Source organism: Emydura macquarii, unplaced genomic scaffold, assembly GCF_026122565.2.
Source record: "Emydura macquarii macquarii isolate MOO-44397 ecotype Brisbane River unplaced genomic scaffold, CSIRO-AGI_Emac_v2 contig_1790, whole genome shotgun sequence".
Lineage (NCBI taxonomy): Eukaryota > Metazoa > Chordata > Testudines > Chelidae > Emydura > Emydura macquarii.
The window spans coordinates 28,969,158-28,985,073 of record NW_027131927.1 but is presented as its reverse complement, the minus strand read 5'-3'; the positions used below and the strand labels follow the sequence as shown (position 1 = coordinate 28,985,073).

The following is a 15,916-nucleotide window of genomic DNA, read 5'->3' as shown; positions in this document are numbered from 1 at the left end:
AATTTAATAATGAAATATTTATCTATTTTTTCCCCTTTACCAAGGCTGGCAGACAGAAGCCATCCCTCTTCCCTCCCCTCACCCCCTAGAATTTAGCTAATGGATTTCTAATGCAATTTGAACTTCTGCTGGGATAAATCAGTCACATACAAAAGAATTTACGATTCTTGAAAAATTGGCCACAGATGCAATCAGATAACTAGTGCTGGGCAAATAATAGTGGTCATTAAGAGCCAAGAAAGTAAGTAGTGAATTGGGGCTTTTAAGTAACACTTGTTCATAGGAAAGGTATAGTTGTGTATCGACCTTTTGACCTGTGGTACCAATAGTTGCCTATGGTGAACTCAGATACTTGGGGTGAAATCCTGGCTCTATTGAAGTAAATGGCCAGGATTTCACTCTTGCTGTTTTCTGGACACCGTGACTTTTGTGTGCTTCCTCCTTAATCTTTGCTCTGGGTTTTGTGGTGTTGGTTACTAATTTCCCATCTACAATAATTCTGCACATTGAAGAAAGAGCTGGAGCATTCAGGTGTTTTCCCCCTTTACATATACAATGTGAGTTGGAGTGTTACCTATCAAAGCGTTTATATAGGGTCCCCCTCACCATAGTACTTGATTGCCTCAGGGCTACCCCTGTGAGGTAGGGAAGTATTATTATCTCCACTTTTATCACATGGGTTTTTGGGCACAGAGATGAAGTGCAATCTATCTCCTGAATCCCCACTTAGTGCCTTAACCACAAGACCATCCCACTGAGTCAGTATTTCAGGCATGGGTAAGCACCCAGAGTATCTCTGGAATACATTTGATCCAACTAAAGAGATCAGCTTTGCATTGCAGATTGCTCATGTTTTGATGAAGATCCACAATGTCCATCCGGACTTCAGTGGTCTTAACTATGTAAAGTTTTTACCACCACCCCAAACTCAGAAAAAGAGTGGTATTGAAAGCAGCAGCAATTCTCTGGATAGAAGCAAACTACAGGGAATCATGCAGAATTTTTTTAAGGCTTGGGAAGGTGGTGGTAAAAATTTTCTCTCTTGGCAGAGCTAGAAGACTGAATTTATAACCCTAAAATGCTGGCTTCTAAACTCCAGCTGTCTTCTCATGCTATTCATTCTATATATGTTCTTATACTGTGCTCACAACCATAGTATCTGAGCTTCTTCTAGCAGTGCATTAAGCAACATGACTAACATCTGTCATGTGGTGTCTGTTCTCTCATCTTCTCCCTTGGGAGCGAAATATGTGCAGTGGAGTTTTGGTAGGGTTTTTTTTTAAAACTATACATGTTGTTATGTATTAATGTTAAATAAAGCAAGATAAAAGAAATTCACTTTGCACTTGGAGAGGAAAGTGGTGAGATTTGTGGTGATGCTTAGATCCTGGGGGAGTTTGTTCCCACTCCCAGGTAAGTTCTTTCTCCTGCACTGATGAGCTTTATCCTTATTGCAAAGAATTCCATTGTGTCAGAGGAGTGGAGTTGTCACCCAATGTCTTCAACCCAGAGCTTTTAGATATTTTGAGTTCACATCGTGGAGCACCTTGAAAATAAGGTCCAAAACCTTGAACTTGAATCAAAATTCAAAGGGGAAGCCGATGCAGATAGATGAGAATGGGTGTGATGTGTTCACAGTAGTTTGTGTTGCTGAGGAAATGCGCTGGAGCTTTCTGTACTAGTTCTAGTTTCCTAATTATTGAAGGCTTTGTGCCCAAAAACAAAACTCATAAACTAAGAAAACATGTGCAAAGTGCAACATAATTTTACAGATCCTTTGGCTTGGAGGACAAGATGGGATGCCTTTCAGCAAACAGCGGTTCTCAACCCCTGCCCTCTCCATAGACCAAGATATCAAACTACATTCTGCCATATGGAGTGATTTTTACATTTGGTTCCAACATCCACATGTGCACAGATGAGGCCTATACAGTTCAAGCTCTAGCATCCCTTCCACTACTGGTGTATCGTGGAAAGTTATATGTGGAAGGGCAGGATCAATTTACTAGTTGTATTCATTATAATAAACTTGGTTTGTTGATCTGGCACTCAGATAAAGAACTTGAATAAAAATTTCTAACTCTAAAAATACACACAGACTTAATCATCCTCAAGTTTTGCCAAAGTTGTGTGCTTTGGAAAAGTCCTAGGAAATCTTTTCTAGTGCATGCTGGGAGCGTATTTTGTACACTATAAATGCATCCTACCTTCTAACCACACAGGTTAAGTTAAGTCTTGTAAAAAGAGATTTTTTTTTCATATTTATATAACAGGCACCTACTTTCATCTTCATGTAAATATGGCAGACTTTGTCCTAAGTGACAGAGTGCCTAAAGGGGGCTTTAGAATGAATAGGTTTAACAAAAACTATTTTACCCTAAGCCTTGTCCATCTTTAATTAGTTATCAGGGTTAAAGGAGGGGTCAAGAGCCTGAAGCTGCTTCAGGACTAATGTGTCAAAGAAAAGTGAAGCGTAACAGTGAAAAGGAAATGATGCTCCTTGGAGGTTTAATAATTTTTTGACCCTGTGTCAACCATTATGACTACTAATGGCAGCTGGGGCAGAAATGTTTCAAATTAAACTTTGCATTGTAGGTGATGCAGATTGAATCCCATGTCACCCACTTTGGGATACACACAGCCTCTTCAATATTACAGTCGCCATGGAAAAATACATTTCGTTTTATAAGCTACCCACAAAAAGGGAATCTTATGTTGTGACGCACAAACCCTCTTACTGTTCACACATTGTTTTGCACATATTCTTCCTTCCCAATCAAATATTCATTATTTAAAGGGAGAGAATAAAAATGTTAATGAGTTGCAGCTAAACTACTCATCATCATCTGGAATGTCCACATCTAACTTGAGTAGTGTCAGTTTTCTAATTAGATAAAGTGCCTGGAGCTCACAGTTTTGGAAGGAGGTGTGTATGTGCTGGATAAAATAAATACTTAAATGTTACTGTTTTTGTTGCATGAGAGAACAAGAGAGATAAAGTTTCAGACACAATTTGTGACCCACTTCCTTTTTATTTTTAATCTTAAATATTTTATTAGTTTTAAGCAAATACAGAGAAGGTGACAGTACAAAAGACAGTATATAGCAGCACTGTAATAATTAGAAGTAACTTTCATCAGCATCTTTTCTAGTTTGTTCAAGCATTTTTTTTTTCAGATACTGTACTTTTGATAACCTGACTCAGTAACCAGCCCATCTCTGTACAGTAGCACTGAAGAGGCGCAGACTAGTTAATTTTCCAACAGAGCAAGTAAAATGTTGATGAACACAACTTCCCAGAATTCACACACTAGGCTACTGTCCTGAATTAAGAGTTTACACACCTTTGTGCTTTGCAGCTTGGTTAATCCTCTATACTTGTGCCAAATGGAGGGGAGCATGACTGTTTTGATGATGTGAGTAAGCATGGAATTCTGATCTTGGTAGCATTTTATATCTACTTCTCATTTATTGTATACAGCTGTAAATGACTATGTAGAGTACAAGGCAGTGGAGAATCCAGGCCTGCAAGTCGTTATCATATATTGGAAAAGCCAGTGTCATTTGTGTCATGGAGGGTCATCACAATGATCTTTTAAAGAAAAAATGTTCCAACGTGTCTTTGATATTTAACTTTTCAAACATTTTAGGCAAGATCCTTCCCTGGGGTAAATCAGCATAGATCCATTAAGTATGCAGCTCAATCTTTTATCTATTGATAGTGTTAAGACCACAACAACAAAAAAAGAAACTTTCAGCTACTCCATTAGATCTCTCCTAGAGATAAAAATGATCATAAAGTTACTTGACCAAATGAACAATTGTATTCCCTCTTATAATGCAGGATGGATTTCCCTTGTCTTATATGTAACCTCATCGAGTGCTACTGTTTACATAGGCTGAATGCAGTGCTGATAAGTCCATTAATGGCTATCCATGCCCTTTCTTGCTTGTTTAGGCAAGAGCCTCAAGTCTGCTGCAATTTCTCCTGAGTCAGTGGTGGACCCTGTTAACAGAGCCTTAATTTACATATTTGTAGCTGCATGTATGACAATGAATCAATCTTGAATTACCAAGATGACATATTGAGGAATGTCCCTCCCTTAGAAAGATGTGAGGTACATTTTGAAGGGACATATGTAGGGTCTGCTTCTCCTCCCAGTCTCGTTGATGGCAAAAGCTCCCATAGGCTTTAATAGGTTCAGGAGCAGGCTGTCAGTTATAATTTTTAATTCAATGTGATTGGGGATGACACATGCTTCATGAACAGTATTAATTAAGCTTACAAGTTGTCTTATAAAATCAGGATGTATAAAGTAATGAAAAATCCTTTTTCTTCCTCTGTTTGGGCCTCTTACACTGGTATAAAGCAGGAGAAATTCCACTGAAGTCAGCGGTGTTACACCAGTTTTACACTTCTGTAGGTAAGAGGAAAATCAGGCCCTTTGATGTTTTTTCCCCTATGCATTAATTGGTGTTAATAAGGCAATAACATAGTACAATCCAGAGGAAAAGCAGAGCGGAAAAAAAAAGAGGAGATCCAGTTCAAGCAAATTACACTGTTGATTGCTGCAGAGAAGTTGGTTGCAAAGAAGTGTCCACAATGAGCGTAACTAGTTAATATTGAATTTCTTTCACTCTGAATTCTTCTATTTTCTGTTTTAAAACGTATCACGTCCCATGCAGTTTAATTGACTGAGATAGCCTTTGTGATTGAAATGAAACTGGAAGTCTGATTCTTCTCTATCTTGCACCTCACATAATCTTTTATTTCTGTGAAGAGGGAATGCAGAGTGGGGTAAAAAGCAATATCCAGAGAATGAAGCCTCATTCCCCTATTATTCAAGCAGATCTACCGTACCTAGGGAGCACCAGCAATAGACTTCCACAACAACTGAATTTTCCATTTTTTGGATTCAGGTTCTCTATCCTAAGGTCAGTAATGATAAGTCAATGTGTAACTGCTGCAAGGAGCAACTATGCTGCTTTTCTTGTCTTTCTCTTCTTCCCAGGGTTCTGAGTTAGGCTGAGCAGGACAAAGTAGAGGCAATAATACTTGCCCATAAGTGCCTGTCACAGGATAAGCCCATCCCATCCCACCCTACCCCAGTAGGGAGGTTTGAGGGGCAAAGGGGTAGCAGAACACCCCTACAGGCACAGTCTACAAGACTGTTCCCAACCTGCCAGCCTTCCGACTCAAAGGTCCAAGTCGGAATGACTGCTCTAGGGCCAGGGCAACACAGCCTAATGGCCAGAGTCAACAGCTGTCCTTGGGTCAGGGTGGAGCAAGCAAACAATCTGCAGCCCTGGCCCTCTGGCAGAGTAGAGAGAGCCAGTGGCCTTTATAGCCCAGGCTCTCAGGCAGGATAGGGCCACAGAGCAGTCTATAGCCCAAGCCCTCCAGCAAGGCCGCAGAGCAGTCTATGGCCCCCAGCCCTCCAGCAAGGCAGGGCAGGCAAGCAATCTGTAGCTACGGCAGGGGTTTGCACACCTCTGCAGTCTGAACCTCAGATAGGGGTTGCTGTCACTTCATGGGGAGTGGCAAGGAGATGCAGACCTGCCCAACTCCACCATGCCCCAGCCCAGGGCTCTGTTTGTGACAGAGGTGGTCACCACCCTAGCCAGCAGAGAGCCCACCACAACACTCTGACCTGTCTCAGGCAGGAGATACGACTCACACCATCCCCGAGGCCATTTCCTATTGTGCCTCCTGACGCTGTCATCCAGGTTTCTTCGGGGCCTTCAGGTCCCCTGGCATCAGTAGCCCTCTGGACGTCTGACTCTGGGCAGTCGCCTGTGGGTCTCCATGCAGGTTTCCGAGGCCTCTGGTTCCCTCAGCCGCTGGTTGAAGCAGCTCCCTGCTTAGTGCCTCCACCAAGCATACTTCCTCCTCAGAATCCACCTGGAATGAGCTGGGCTGCTCGCTTTTATACTGGGGTAGCCATTGGAGCATGCCCAGCACAGCTTGGGGGGAGGGAGGGGTGGGACTTCCGCCGCTCATAGTATGAGTTAACCTTTTCCTGCTCAGTGCAGGATAAGCTCATCCTATCACAGTGTCGTAGATGTCCTTAGCCTTCAGAGTTAACAAACCTGTCATTAGACCATCCCTGGAAACTGGTTCTCCTCACCCACCTGTTGATCCAAAGTCCAAAATTCTTCTCTCATTCAGAGCAGCTTAGAGATTTCTAGATGAGGACTTCTCCTCTGAAGTGTGGACTTTGTAGCTGCAGAATGCCGCCTTCTACTGACAAATTGGCAACACTGTGGTGTGCCACCAAGAAGAATAACACACTTGTTCTCTTCACTCTGTCTTAGATTTCCTACTTGAGGGGCTTTAAAACAGACTCCATATCAGTACCCTTTAGATGCAATATGACCAGATGTCCCGATTTTATAGCGACAGTCCCGATATTTGGGGCTTTGTCTTATATAGGCATCTGTTAGCCCCTATCTCTGTCCCGGTTTTTCACACTTGCTATGTGGTCACCCAAATCAGATCCTAGAGAGTCATATCATGGCAGGGATGTTAGTTCCCATTCTTATGTTGAAGTTTGTTTTTTCTGAAGAGCCCCCAGTATCATCTAGTGACTCATCAAATGGATTTGTCCCCCATTTTCCAAGTGTTCACATGTCCCCCATTTAGGCCCCTGTTGGAAGTCCCCTTAAACAACTGTGTTAAGGTGGTTCTTTTAGTGACATGTGCCAAAAGCTTGGGAGAATTCAGTTCTTTCCTGAGAACATATGTCACTTTTCTCTGACCAGAATTCATCCTGAAGAATGAACATTGCATGCTGCATCAGTCACCTATCATCCTCCCCAGTCTCTGCCAGAACTCTGCTTCTCCAAGGAAAGAGCACTTAATTCCCTGGATGTTAAATAAATGTGAGTTTGAAGTTCTGTTTACTTCATTCACAAGAATTCAGAAAGTTTCCGTAATTGTATTGTGGGCTGCCACAAAGTGCCACCATGATCTCCAGATAGATAACAGGCTGCATTGTATTGGCCCACAAGTGCTGACACCTGCCTCCCAAACAAGTCAAATATCATTCTGCTACAAAGTAACAACTTCCCGAGATGTTTTTATGTAGTGTCTCAGTGTGATTGTCTCAGCATGCATTCATAATGATCTATCAGGTGGATCTGTCTACCTCTGACTCCTCCTCCTCTAGTCATGGAGGGTTTTTAAAATAGGGCCATATGCTCTCCTTCTCAACCTACTGCTCATTGCATCCACATTTGTCCTTGACTGTCTGTAGGGGTAGGATGGGAGAATAGGGGCATCTGACAATGGAACATTATGCACTAGTATTTCCTTTTACCATAGTCCTCTACATATAATTTATATCCCACCCTCATTCCCTCTGAGAAAAGGTTCTGCCTTAGGTTCCCTTTTTCTCATTTCTCTATTTCTTTCTCACTCTCTAAGGCCTAATTCTTATATACACTAAGGACTTGTCTTCACATACAACATTACAGCTTCTCCTATCGGCTTAGTTAATCCACGTTCCTGAGAGGCAGTAGCGCTCCCATTGACATAGCACTATCTACACAGGGAGTTAGGTCACTATAACTATGTCGTTCGGAGTGTGGATTTTTCACACCCCTGTGTGATATAGTTATACCAATACAGGTCTTTAGTGTAGACCTAGCCTAATACCATGTACACTGCTTTGGCAATATGAAGTGGCTGTAAAGTGGGTGTAAATTATATTGTATACAGGGCTTGATCGACAAAATCTTTGCTGCCTTACTTCCCATTTAGTGGCACCATAATGCCATGTGTCCTTGATAGGGAAAGAGGACTACAACCAAAGGAATTATCAGTGACTAATTTTCCTTTATGGAAAATGTTTTCTCTGTAAAACAAACCATTATCCTCACCCTGATAAAGTTATCTTACAGAGCTAGCACCTGCTGTTAATTTCACAGTAAATAAGACTTGTTGCTCCAGAAAGCTTTTTAATCATAACATTAAAAACTAAGCAGAAATCCCATACATATAGTTAACTCCAGCTGTCTTTATTGTAATGCATCATGAATGATCTCACTGACTGATGGGCATCCAAATGCAAATGAAATTAGCTTTACAGCCATTTTAAATTGCTCTTGAATCACTCTGAAGAAAATTTCATTTGAGAAGAATTTGCTTCAAGTCTCAGACAAAGAGATAATGGTCCTATATATTATTATGTAAGCAATAATACTTTAAGTCTTGCATTTCAGAAATATGGTGAGTTATAATGCTGGGCTGTGAGAATTAAAGCTTGTTATATAGTAATAAAACTAGTGATCAAGGGATGAATAGATTGCTGTACAGAGCACAATATTTCCCTACCCTGAATTAGAGCTGGGATATTAGTCCATAAAAAGTGAAACATACCATAAACTCTTCCTTTCTCACATGTTAATACAAAAAGTGCTGCATTATGTACAGTTTCAAAAACAAATGCCCCGAAAGAGGACAGAAACTTCTTAAAAAACAAATGGGCCTTGACTATGACAAGGATATTTTTGCCTAAAATAAAGATGAAAATGTAATCCTCCCACAGGTCCATCCTGTGTATGATCCTTAGGGGTGTAAATTGCTGCAGCTCTGTTGACTTCCATGGAGTTTCACCCATTTGCATTAACTTTGGATGTGGTTGACTGTTTTTTTTTTCAAAACACTGTTGTAGGATGTCAAAGGAGGGGAAGTATAATAGCACCTCTGAATTCCGAGAAGCCATTAAAGTATCAATTCAGAATTAAATTTATAGATGAAGATGGATTTAAAAGTAAATTTACTTTCTTACTATGAATGAATTGCATGAGTGAAACCAGGTTAGCATTTTCATTAATCAGGTCTTTTGTCTTGGCAGTGTGAAGCAGTCAGTAACAACAACTGGCTGGTACATTTTATTACATGAAAATAGAGATGAATGTGACATTTATAGAAGTAAACTCACAGTATGAAATAATTCGGCACAATGGAGTCCTGTTATGCAGGAGAGCACTCATGTCTGAGTATTTGTGTTTGATCCAGGGGGGCATGTTACACAAGGCATTGACACAATAATTGAAAATCAAGCACATGATTTTCTTTTTAGAGGTATAATTCTTTTACAGACCATTCTTGAATGGGTATTTTTCCTGGAATGATGAGAAAAGTTGAGATAAGTGAAGAGAAAATGCAAAGCATACCTCTTTGTTGAATTTCTGTGGGATGAATTTTTACAATGTCCAAGAGATGTACTTTGGGAAGGCTCAGCTCAAAATGTTGGGCAAAGGGCACCCCTTTTTACATGTACACCGACATACAGGCACAGAGACACAGACACACACACGCACACACAAAGTTTGAAGGGTGTTTTAAGTCCCATCTAAATTATAGAAATGACCACTATTGGGAGATCTGGTTATGTCATTACCCCCCAAGATGGCTGAAACTGTATAATAACTTGTTGGTCAGAAAAGCTTTGACAAAACAGTTTTCTACCGAAACATTAAATGCTTTGCAAAAATGTTTCGATTTCCCCAAAACTTCATTTTGGAAGGGAATAAAAGGAAAAAGTTATCACAATCTTAAAATGGGACATTTTAATTTTTCCTTTCCAAAGGATTTTGTTTTTAATTTCTTTTATTTTGTATTATACTATATATTATAAAATAATGTCAATCTAAACTAAAAGCTAAATCCTTAGATCAAGCTGAAACCAATTTTTTTCTTAATTTACTTTTGCAGAGAATTTTGAAATTTTCCAGTTTTGTTCCAAAACAAAACATAAACTAATTTCATAATCTTCCACAAAACACATTTTCCAAGCTCCACTCAGCTCTGATAGTAACTATGTTCCAGAAACATGCTACAGTCATGGGGACATCTTGTAACCCTGAACAAATGATCAAGGGAATGAGAGAGTTTACATTTTTTTTCCTCCCTCCCTGCCAACCTTGCGACCCTGGTAAGATTAGTGTGGATGGGGAGTAGAATTTTTATACCATGATGGCACCACTAGCCTCCCAGAGCAGGTAGTGTGCTGGTTGGATGATGGCTCCAGCACAGGTGGTTGGGAATGTAAGGAATCACATTCTGTACAAATTTAAAGGGTGTCTCAATCAGGATTCTTCTGTGAGACCTCCATCCAGCCCTAACACAACCCTGGGATCTTAGCGAGGTTGTGGCATAATTCTGCAGCATGGTTAAAAGCCAATTTGTTTCCATCTGTACTGCAAGACCTGACACTGTTTTACCTATGGCAGGGACTGCTGTGTTGTAACTTGGTTCCCCAACACAGCAATTTCTACGCTAAAAATAGATGGAACTTGTAAGGCTTCAGTTTCTCTGTCTGGAGGAGAGTGGAACAATGGTTTGCTTTCCTGCAGCAGGAGATCTAATCACTTCTGGGAACTTAGCAGCACAAACTGAGTTCCAGCTCTGATTCTCGCAGCCTGATAAGGCTGCCTATTACCTCTTAGCAGCGTGCAGCAGATGCATAGGTTAGAGACCTTGAATTCTGATAGAGATGAGGCGAGCTCTGTCATATGATTGTTTTCCTTTGTTGAATACAGCAAAATCCAATCATGTTTGCATTGTAGACGTTCCTTTTTAAAGCTTTTGTTCCATATAATGTTAGCTTACTCAGTAATAATAACAATGAGCATGGAGGCCGACAAATGAATGAAAATGCCTCTCTGTGGAAAATGTAAAAAAATTGTATCTTATCTGTTTTGATTCTCTTAAAGGTTCAAATATTAAAAAAAAAAAAACCCTCTATCACTGGACACCAGAGCTTCTGTCCGAGCGCGGTATCTGTATGTGTGAGAATGGCGATCACCTATCTCATAAACATCTCTTTGAATGTGGTTCAGATACAGGAATCTGAAGGTAGCAGAGCAAGAAAGAATAAATTTGAATAGAAAGAATAAGAAGCAAGAAAGAATAAATTTGTAACTTTTGTTAAAATATAATATGCTGTATAATTCCTTATTATTGTTATTAAGGCTAAATACGAAAACTCGCCCACAACAGGCATTTTATGAGCTAGAACTGCTCTGGGCTTCTGGAGGGTTATATCTTGGTATGTCCTCCCCATTTTCCAGTAATCAGGAAGAAAAGTTGAATTTATAGTAAGTAGTATTTAAAAATCCACTTCAAAAAACCCCAGCATTTAAATTCTAGAAATGGGCACCCTCAGCAGAGATGCCCAAAGCCTACACACATTCTTGAGACTGATCAATCAGACCTTAGGAAATATCTCTCCCTCTGTCCCAATTTCTTCTTGTCTGCCTTTTTTAGAGCTTACAGTTACATCTTTGAAAAGAACTAGTTAATTCTTCAGGCAGCATAAGCATTGTCTTTGATAATGTGTTGAGATCTATTGGTGAAAATAAATAATTTGTTTTTCCAGTCACTTGAAATTAGTGAAGCAATACTTGTTTAATTATAAAACATACATGTGCTTTGTAAGTTTCCATCTGTTTGCTCACCAATTTGCAAATAAATGACCAGAAGAAAAAGATATCCTGTGACAATTCAAATGATTCATCTCTAATGTCTCTGTGTATGTTTATCTGTATGTATGTATGTTTATGTATGTATTATCAATAGATGTACAGTAGGGATGGACAAATTCCTCTTGCCTTAGCTCAAACCCACTGTCATCATGAATTCCAAACTCTGACTCAAACTCATGCATTTAACTTCATATTCCACTTTGGAAAGACTGTAGAGAAAAAGGGAGCAGAGGGGAAAATCCAGTATTGGGGGAGCAGGTGCAGGGACAAGGTAAAAACGGGAGCATCAGGTGGTCAGAGTAAAAACAAAATCACAGAGGAAAATAGTGAAAGACAAAAAATCTAATGAAAAGTAAATCTGTTTTTCATACTACGTGCAAGGCACCTGCTTGCAGCAGACTAGCTTTTGATAAGGGAGTGGAGTCCTTCTGTCCCTCTTATTTTAAAGTAGAGGCTTTCGTTCCAAAATAAAAAATACTGGGTCTTATTCACCACTCTATCATTCCTGTTTTGCTGGTCCAACTACATTTACTTCAGTGGAGTAATGCAGTGGTGAATCAGGCCCATAGTTGTTTGAAACTGAAACACCCTAAAGGAGAAAAAGCTGTTTCAAATGAAATGGAATTAGGGTTGTGAACTCAAATTACGTATTTGAGCTTCATAAATAGTTCAAAAGGTTCACAAAACCTCAAACTCTGTAAGATTTGCTCTGCCTAATGAAGATGTACAGTGTAACTCTATACAGCTATGTAGATAGGTACTGTATTATCTATTTCTCCAGTCTCTTTCATCTGTTATTGTTCCGCCATATCTGTCTTTTTAGGAAAGCAGGGGCTGGAAGGAAAGGCTTTCATCCCCTTTGTAATTCTGGACACAAAAAATATAGGTATACCTGGAGTAAAGAAAGGTAGCTGTCTGACATTTAATCTTCATGGAGACTGACAAGAAGAGGATAGCTAACCTTCTGCAGTATTTTTACTTTGATATTCTGTGATGCTTTATTGATCATCGCCAACGTCCATCACTGTGTATAACGATAACTGCTTCAGAGGCAGAAAAGAGGAGATTGAATGAGGCCTTCAGGACTGTCAGCTTCTTGCTGATGTATCTGTCAATAGTTACTGTTCCCTCATCCCTTTGCCACTGTAAGCATCTTGAATGTTGTTGACAAGATTTTTGCAAGTCGATGGGAAGAGGATTATTCTCTAGTGAATTGTCACTTTCTGGATTTGGTGATCTCTGCTGTGAAAGGGGGTGGAGAGATAATGCTTTGCCTGTAAGAAGGGGTTTTATGGAGGGAGAGGCAGGAAGATGTGTGAATTAGCTCATTTTCGGTGTTTCCACTAGTTTATTGGACTGTTTTTTTAAATAAATTCTTTAATGAATTTGATCCTGATGAAAAGGGCTGGATTGACAACACTGAAGAATACCAAAGCTCTCTATTAATCCACAGAATAGGTCCACCTCGTACCATTTGGTAACTTTTCTGTGCTCGGTGTGAAATGAGTTAAGTGGTGACTATCCCACTGCCTTACTGGGCATTGAGTAGGTATACACGCTTCCAAAAATACTATAATAATTTGTTAGCATTCTCAACACAGAAGCCAAAGAATGTATAAAGAGGCATAGACTGGAAACTGACCCAGTCTCTGACCCCTACAGTCAGTTTCAGACTGAAGACCTAGAGGTAAAAGGCTACATATCCCATTATTAACTTCCTAACCCATTTCTGGCCATGTGCATGTCACATATACTTAGTTAGCATGCATACAAAGTGATATTTGTGCATGCCTATTAGGTGTGCAGAACCATATGGTATGATTGTATATGTCGCTATCTAACAATTATGCCCTTATACTCTCAAGTGTCAATTTAGGTTAACATGATTTTGTACTGGGATTTAATAAGTGACAGAACCAAGTGGTAAAAAACTGTGTTCTGTCATTACTATCGCCACTGAAGACAAATAAAAAGGAACCATTCATAAACATACTGTTAGCAAATGAACAAGTAGAAGAAAGAGATGGGTGTAAAGTAGAAACACCTTTCAGGCTGAAAACAACTCTGCATTAAACTTCCCTTATAATTTTTTTTTTCATTGGAAAAGGCAACCTCTTTCCTTGAACTTTTCAGAAACACTTGTAATCTTTGACAGCCAGAATTTCAGTTGCTATAATTTTCTAACCATTCTTCATTTCCCCTCTCTGTCTCTTTGTTACAGATGACGATTTTTTTCATGAACTCCCAGAAACCTTTCCATCTGATCCTCCAGAGCCTTTGCCTCATTTCCTCATCGAGCCTGAAGAAGCTTACATTGTAAAAAACAAACCTGTGAACCTGTACTGCAAAGCCAGCCCTGCCACCCAGATCTATTTCAAGTGCAACAGTGAATGGGTTCATCAGAAGGACCACGTGGTTGATGAACGAGTAGATGAAACGTCTGGTGAGGCATTTGTGTGCTTTGTGTTTTCTCACCATGTTATTGGGGGATATAATAATCGGGAATGATATTAAAACATTATTGGGCCTGATTCTCATTTACACTGACAGAGCAGTATAAAATGGACTTGGTGTAAAATGAGAATGAGGCTCAATCGTGTGCTAATTTTAAAAGACTCAAGGTCTCAAGACCCACTTATACTGCGGCTCCCTACTTCACAGAACTGGCTTCTTTGCTCAATTCTCTAATGCTGTCAATTCCACTCTACTTACCATGTAGTCACACTAGAGGGAGCACAATGTTAGTGAAGTTCTGAGGAGCTTTTGGAGCACTCTTAGGTTGAAAGTTTAAAAGGGGAAACTGCGGAAGAGAAGGAGAAATTATACAGTCAGCTTCAGGCAGAGAAATAATGGGAAGATACAATATTCCTCCAGCCAGGAACAACATATTGACTCCATGGCATGCAACTGGCTGCTGTTCCATTATATTCTGCTGCTTGATCCATTGACTTGGTGCTAGAGAGATCTGTAGTAAATTAGGAGGAAATGAAAGAAACAGGCGAAATGCTCAATCCTAATCTAATCAATGCCAAAACTTCCACTGACTTCCGTGGAAGATTAATAGGTCCCTCAAAATATAAGGAAACAAAGAGGCTTAAAAACTTGAGCTATAAACAAGCCAGTGTTAAAGATGTGATTGTCCCAGTTTGGAAAGACTGATAATCCAATAAGGGAGAGAAGTGGGGCTTATTGCTGTCCTGATGGCTATGAAAAATAACTGGATATCAAGCAAGAAAGTAGTTTTCATTTGGGACTTGCACCACCACTTGGTCTAATTATTCAGAAAAATAACTCCACCAGATGTCTTGAAAGTCTCATGTGAACTGGGTTTTATTTGTTTCAGCTCATTTATTTGCACAGAGTTCAAAAGCATACACTTTTAACAGTACTGTGATTCTCTCAGCTTGAGAAAGAGAGAGAGATGATTGTGGGGAGGGCTGCAGAAAGGAGATGCAGAGAGAAAACCTACATTTGACAGTTAGTCGTAATAGGATCTTCTAACAGATTGTAAAGTGACTGTACAGGAAGAAGAAGGGAAGAGGGGAATACTTCTATTACTTAGTATAGCTCGTATTTTCATCATCCATGTAAGACTGGGAATCCACTGGAATGAACTTTCCCTGGCCTGCAGTGGATTCAGTTTTCATTACATGTCTTCCTTAAGCTTTATTAGCATTAACGTTCAGAAACTGAATAATGCCTAGAATCACTAATACTGTAAAATGCGGTCAAAGGTCACTTGTTAGAATTAGAGACCTGATTCTCTTCTCAGTTTCACTGGAGTAACTAAACTGTAACTCCATTGAAATCAATAGTGCTATGTCAGCATAGGTGAGAGGAAAAACGATTCAAAATGTTTGTTTTTAAATTCCTGCTCTTAATTGCTTCTGCTATTAGAGGAGGAAAGAACACTTCATATAAATATGGCAAATCTAAGTTAGCTTTCTCATTGTAGCAGTGGGTTTAAGGAAAATAACTGTACATCATCTGCCTCAAATGAAAAAACAAATCATTTCCCTTGCTTCATTGCAGGCCATGGTATGGATGAGCACAATAACAGTGACAGTGTTCATTTGTACTCACTCAACAAACCAATCCAACTACTACTGTCAAAATATATTTTTCTGAAGTCTTTTATGCTCATTTTGAACTCTAATTTACCACTGTCATGGCACATAGAGGAAGAAATTACATTTACTAGGGCCACCTTCACCTCCTGCACCCCAAGTAGAAATGGGCAAATCTTAAACTATCCTACTTATGGCCCCTTTTTGGACAGCTCCTACCACGCAATTGGATTTGAACTGAGAAATTTAACAGGGCATTAGAACAGACTAAGAAGTCACTGTTATCTGCAAAGTTCTGAGTATACTTTGATCAATGGTTAGAAATACTGAGCTAAATATGACAATGCAGAGCAGAC

General features: G+C 39.7%; 1 protein-coding gene across 1 annotated transcript in view; it reads left to right on the top strand.

Annotated features, from left to right (window-relative positions):
• UNC5C (unc-5 netrin receptor C) overlaps window positions 1-15,916 on the top strand; it is a 326,895-nt gene that overhangs the window by 194,047 nt on the left and 116,932 nt on the right. Inside the window, exon 2 of the mRNA XM_067557393.1 lies at window positions 13,715-13,936. Within this exon, the coding sequence (XP_067413494.1) occupies window positions 13,715-13,936 (222 nt within the window). The remainder of the gene's footprint in view (window positions 1-13,714; window positions 13,937-15,916) is intronic.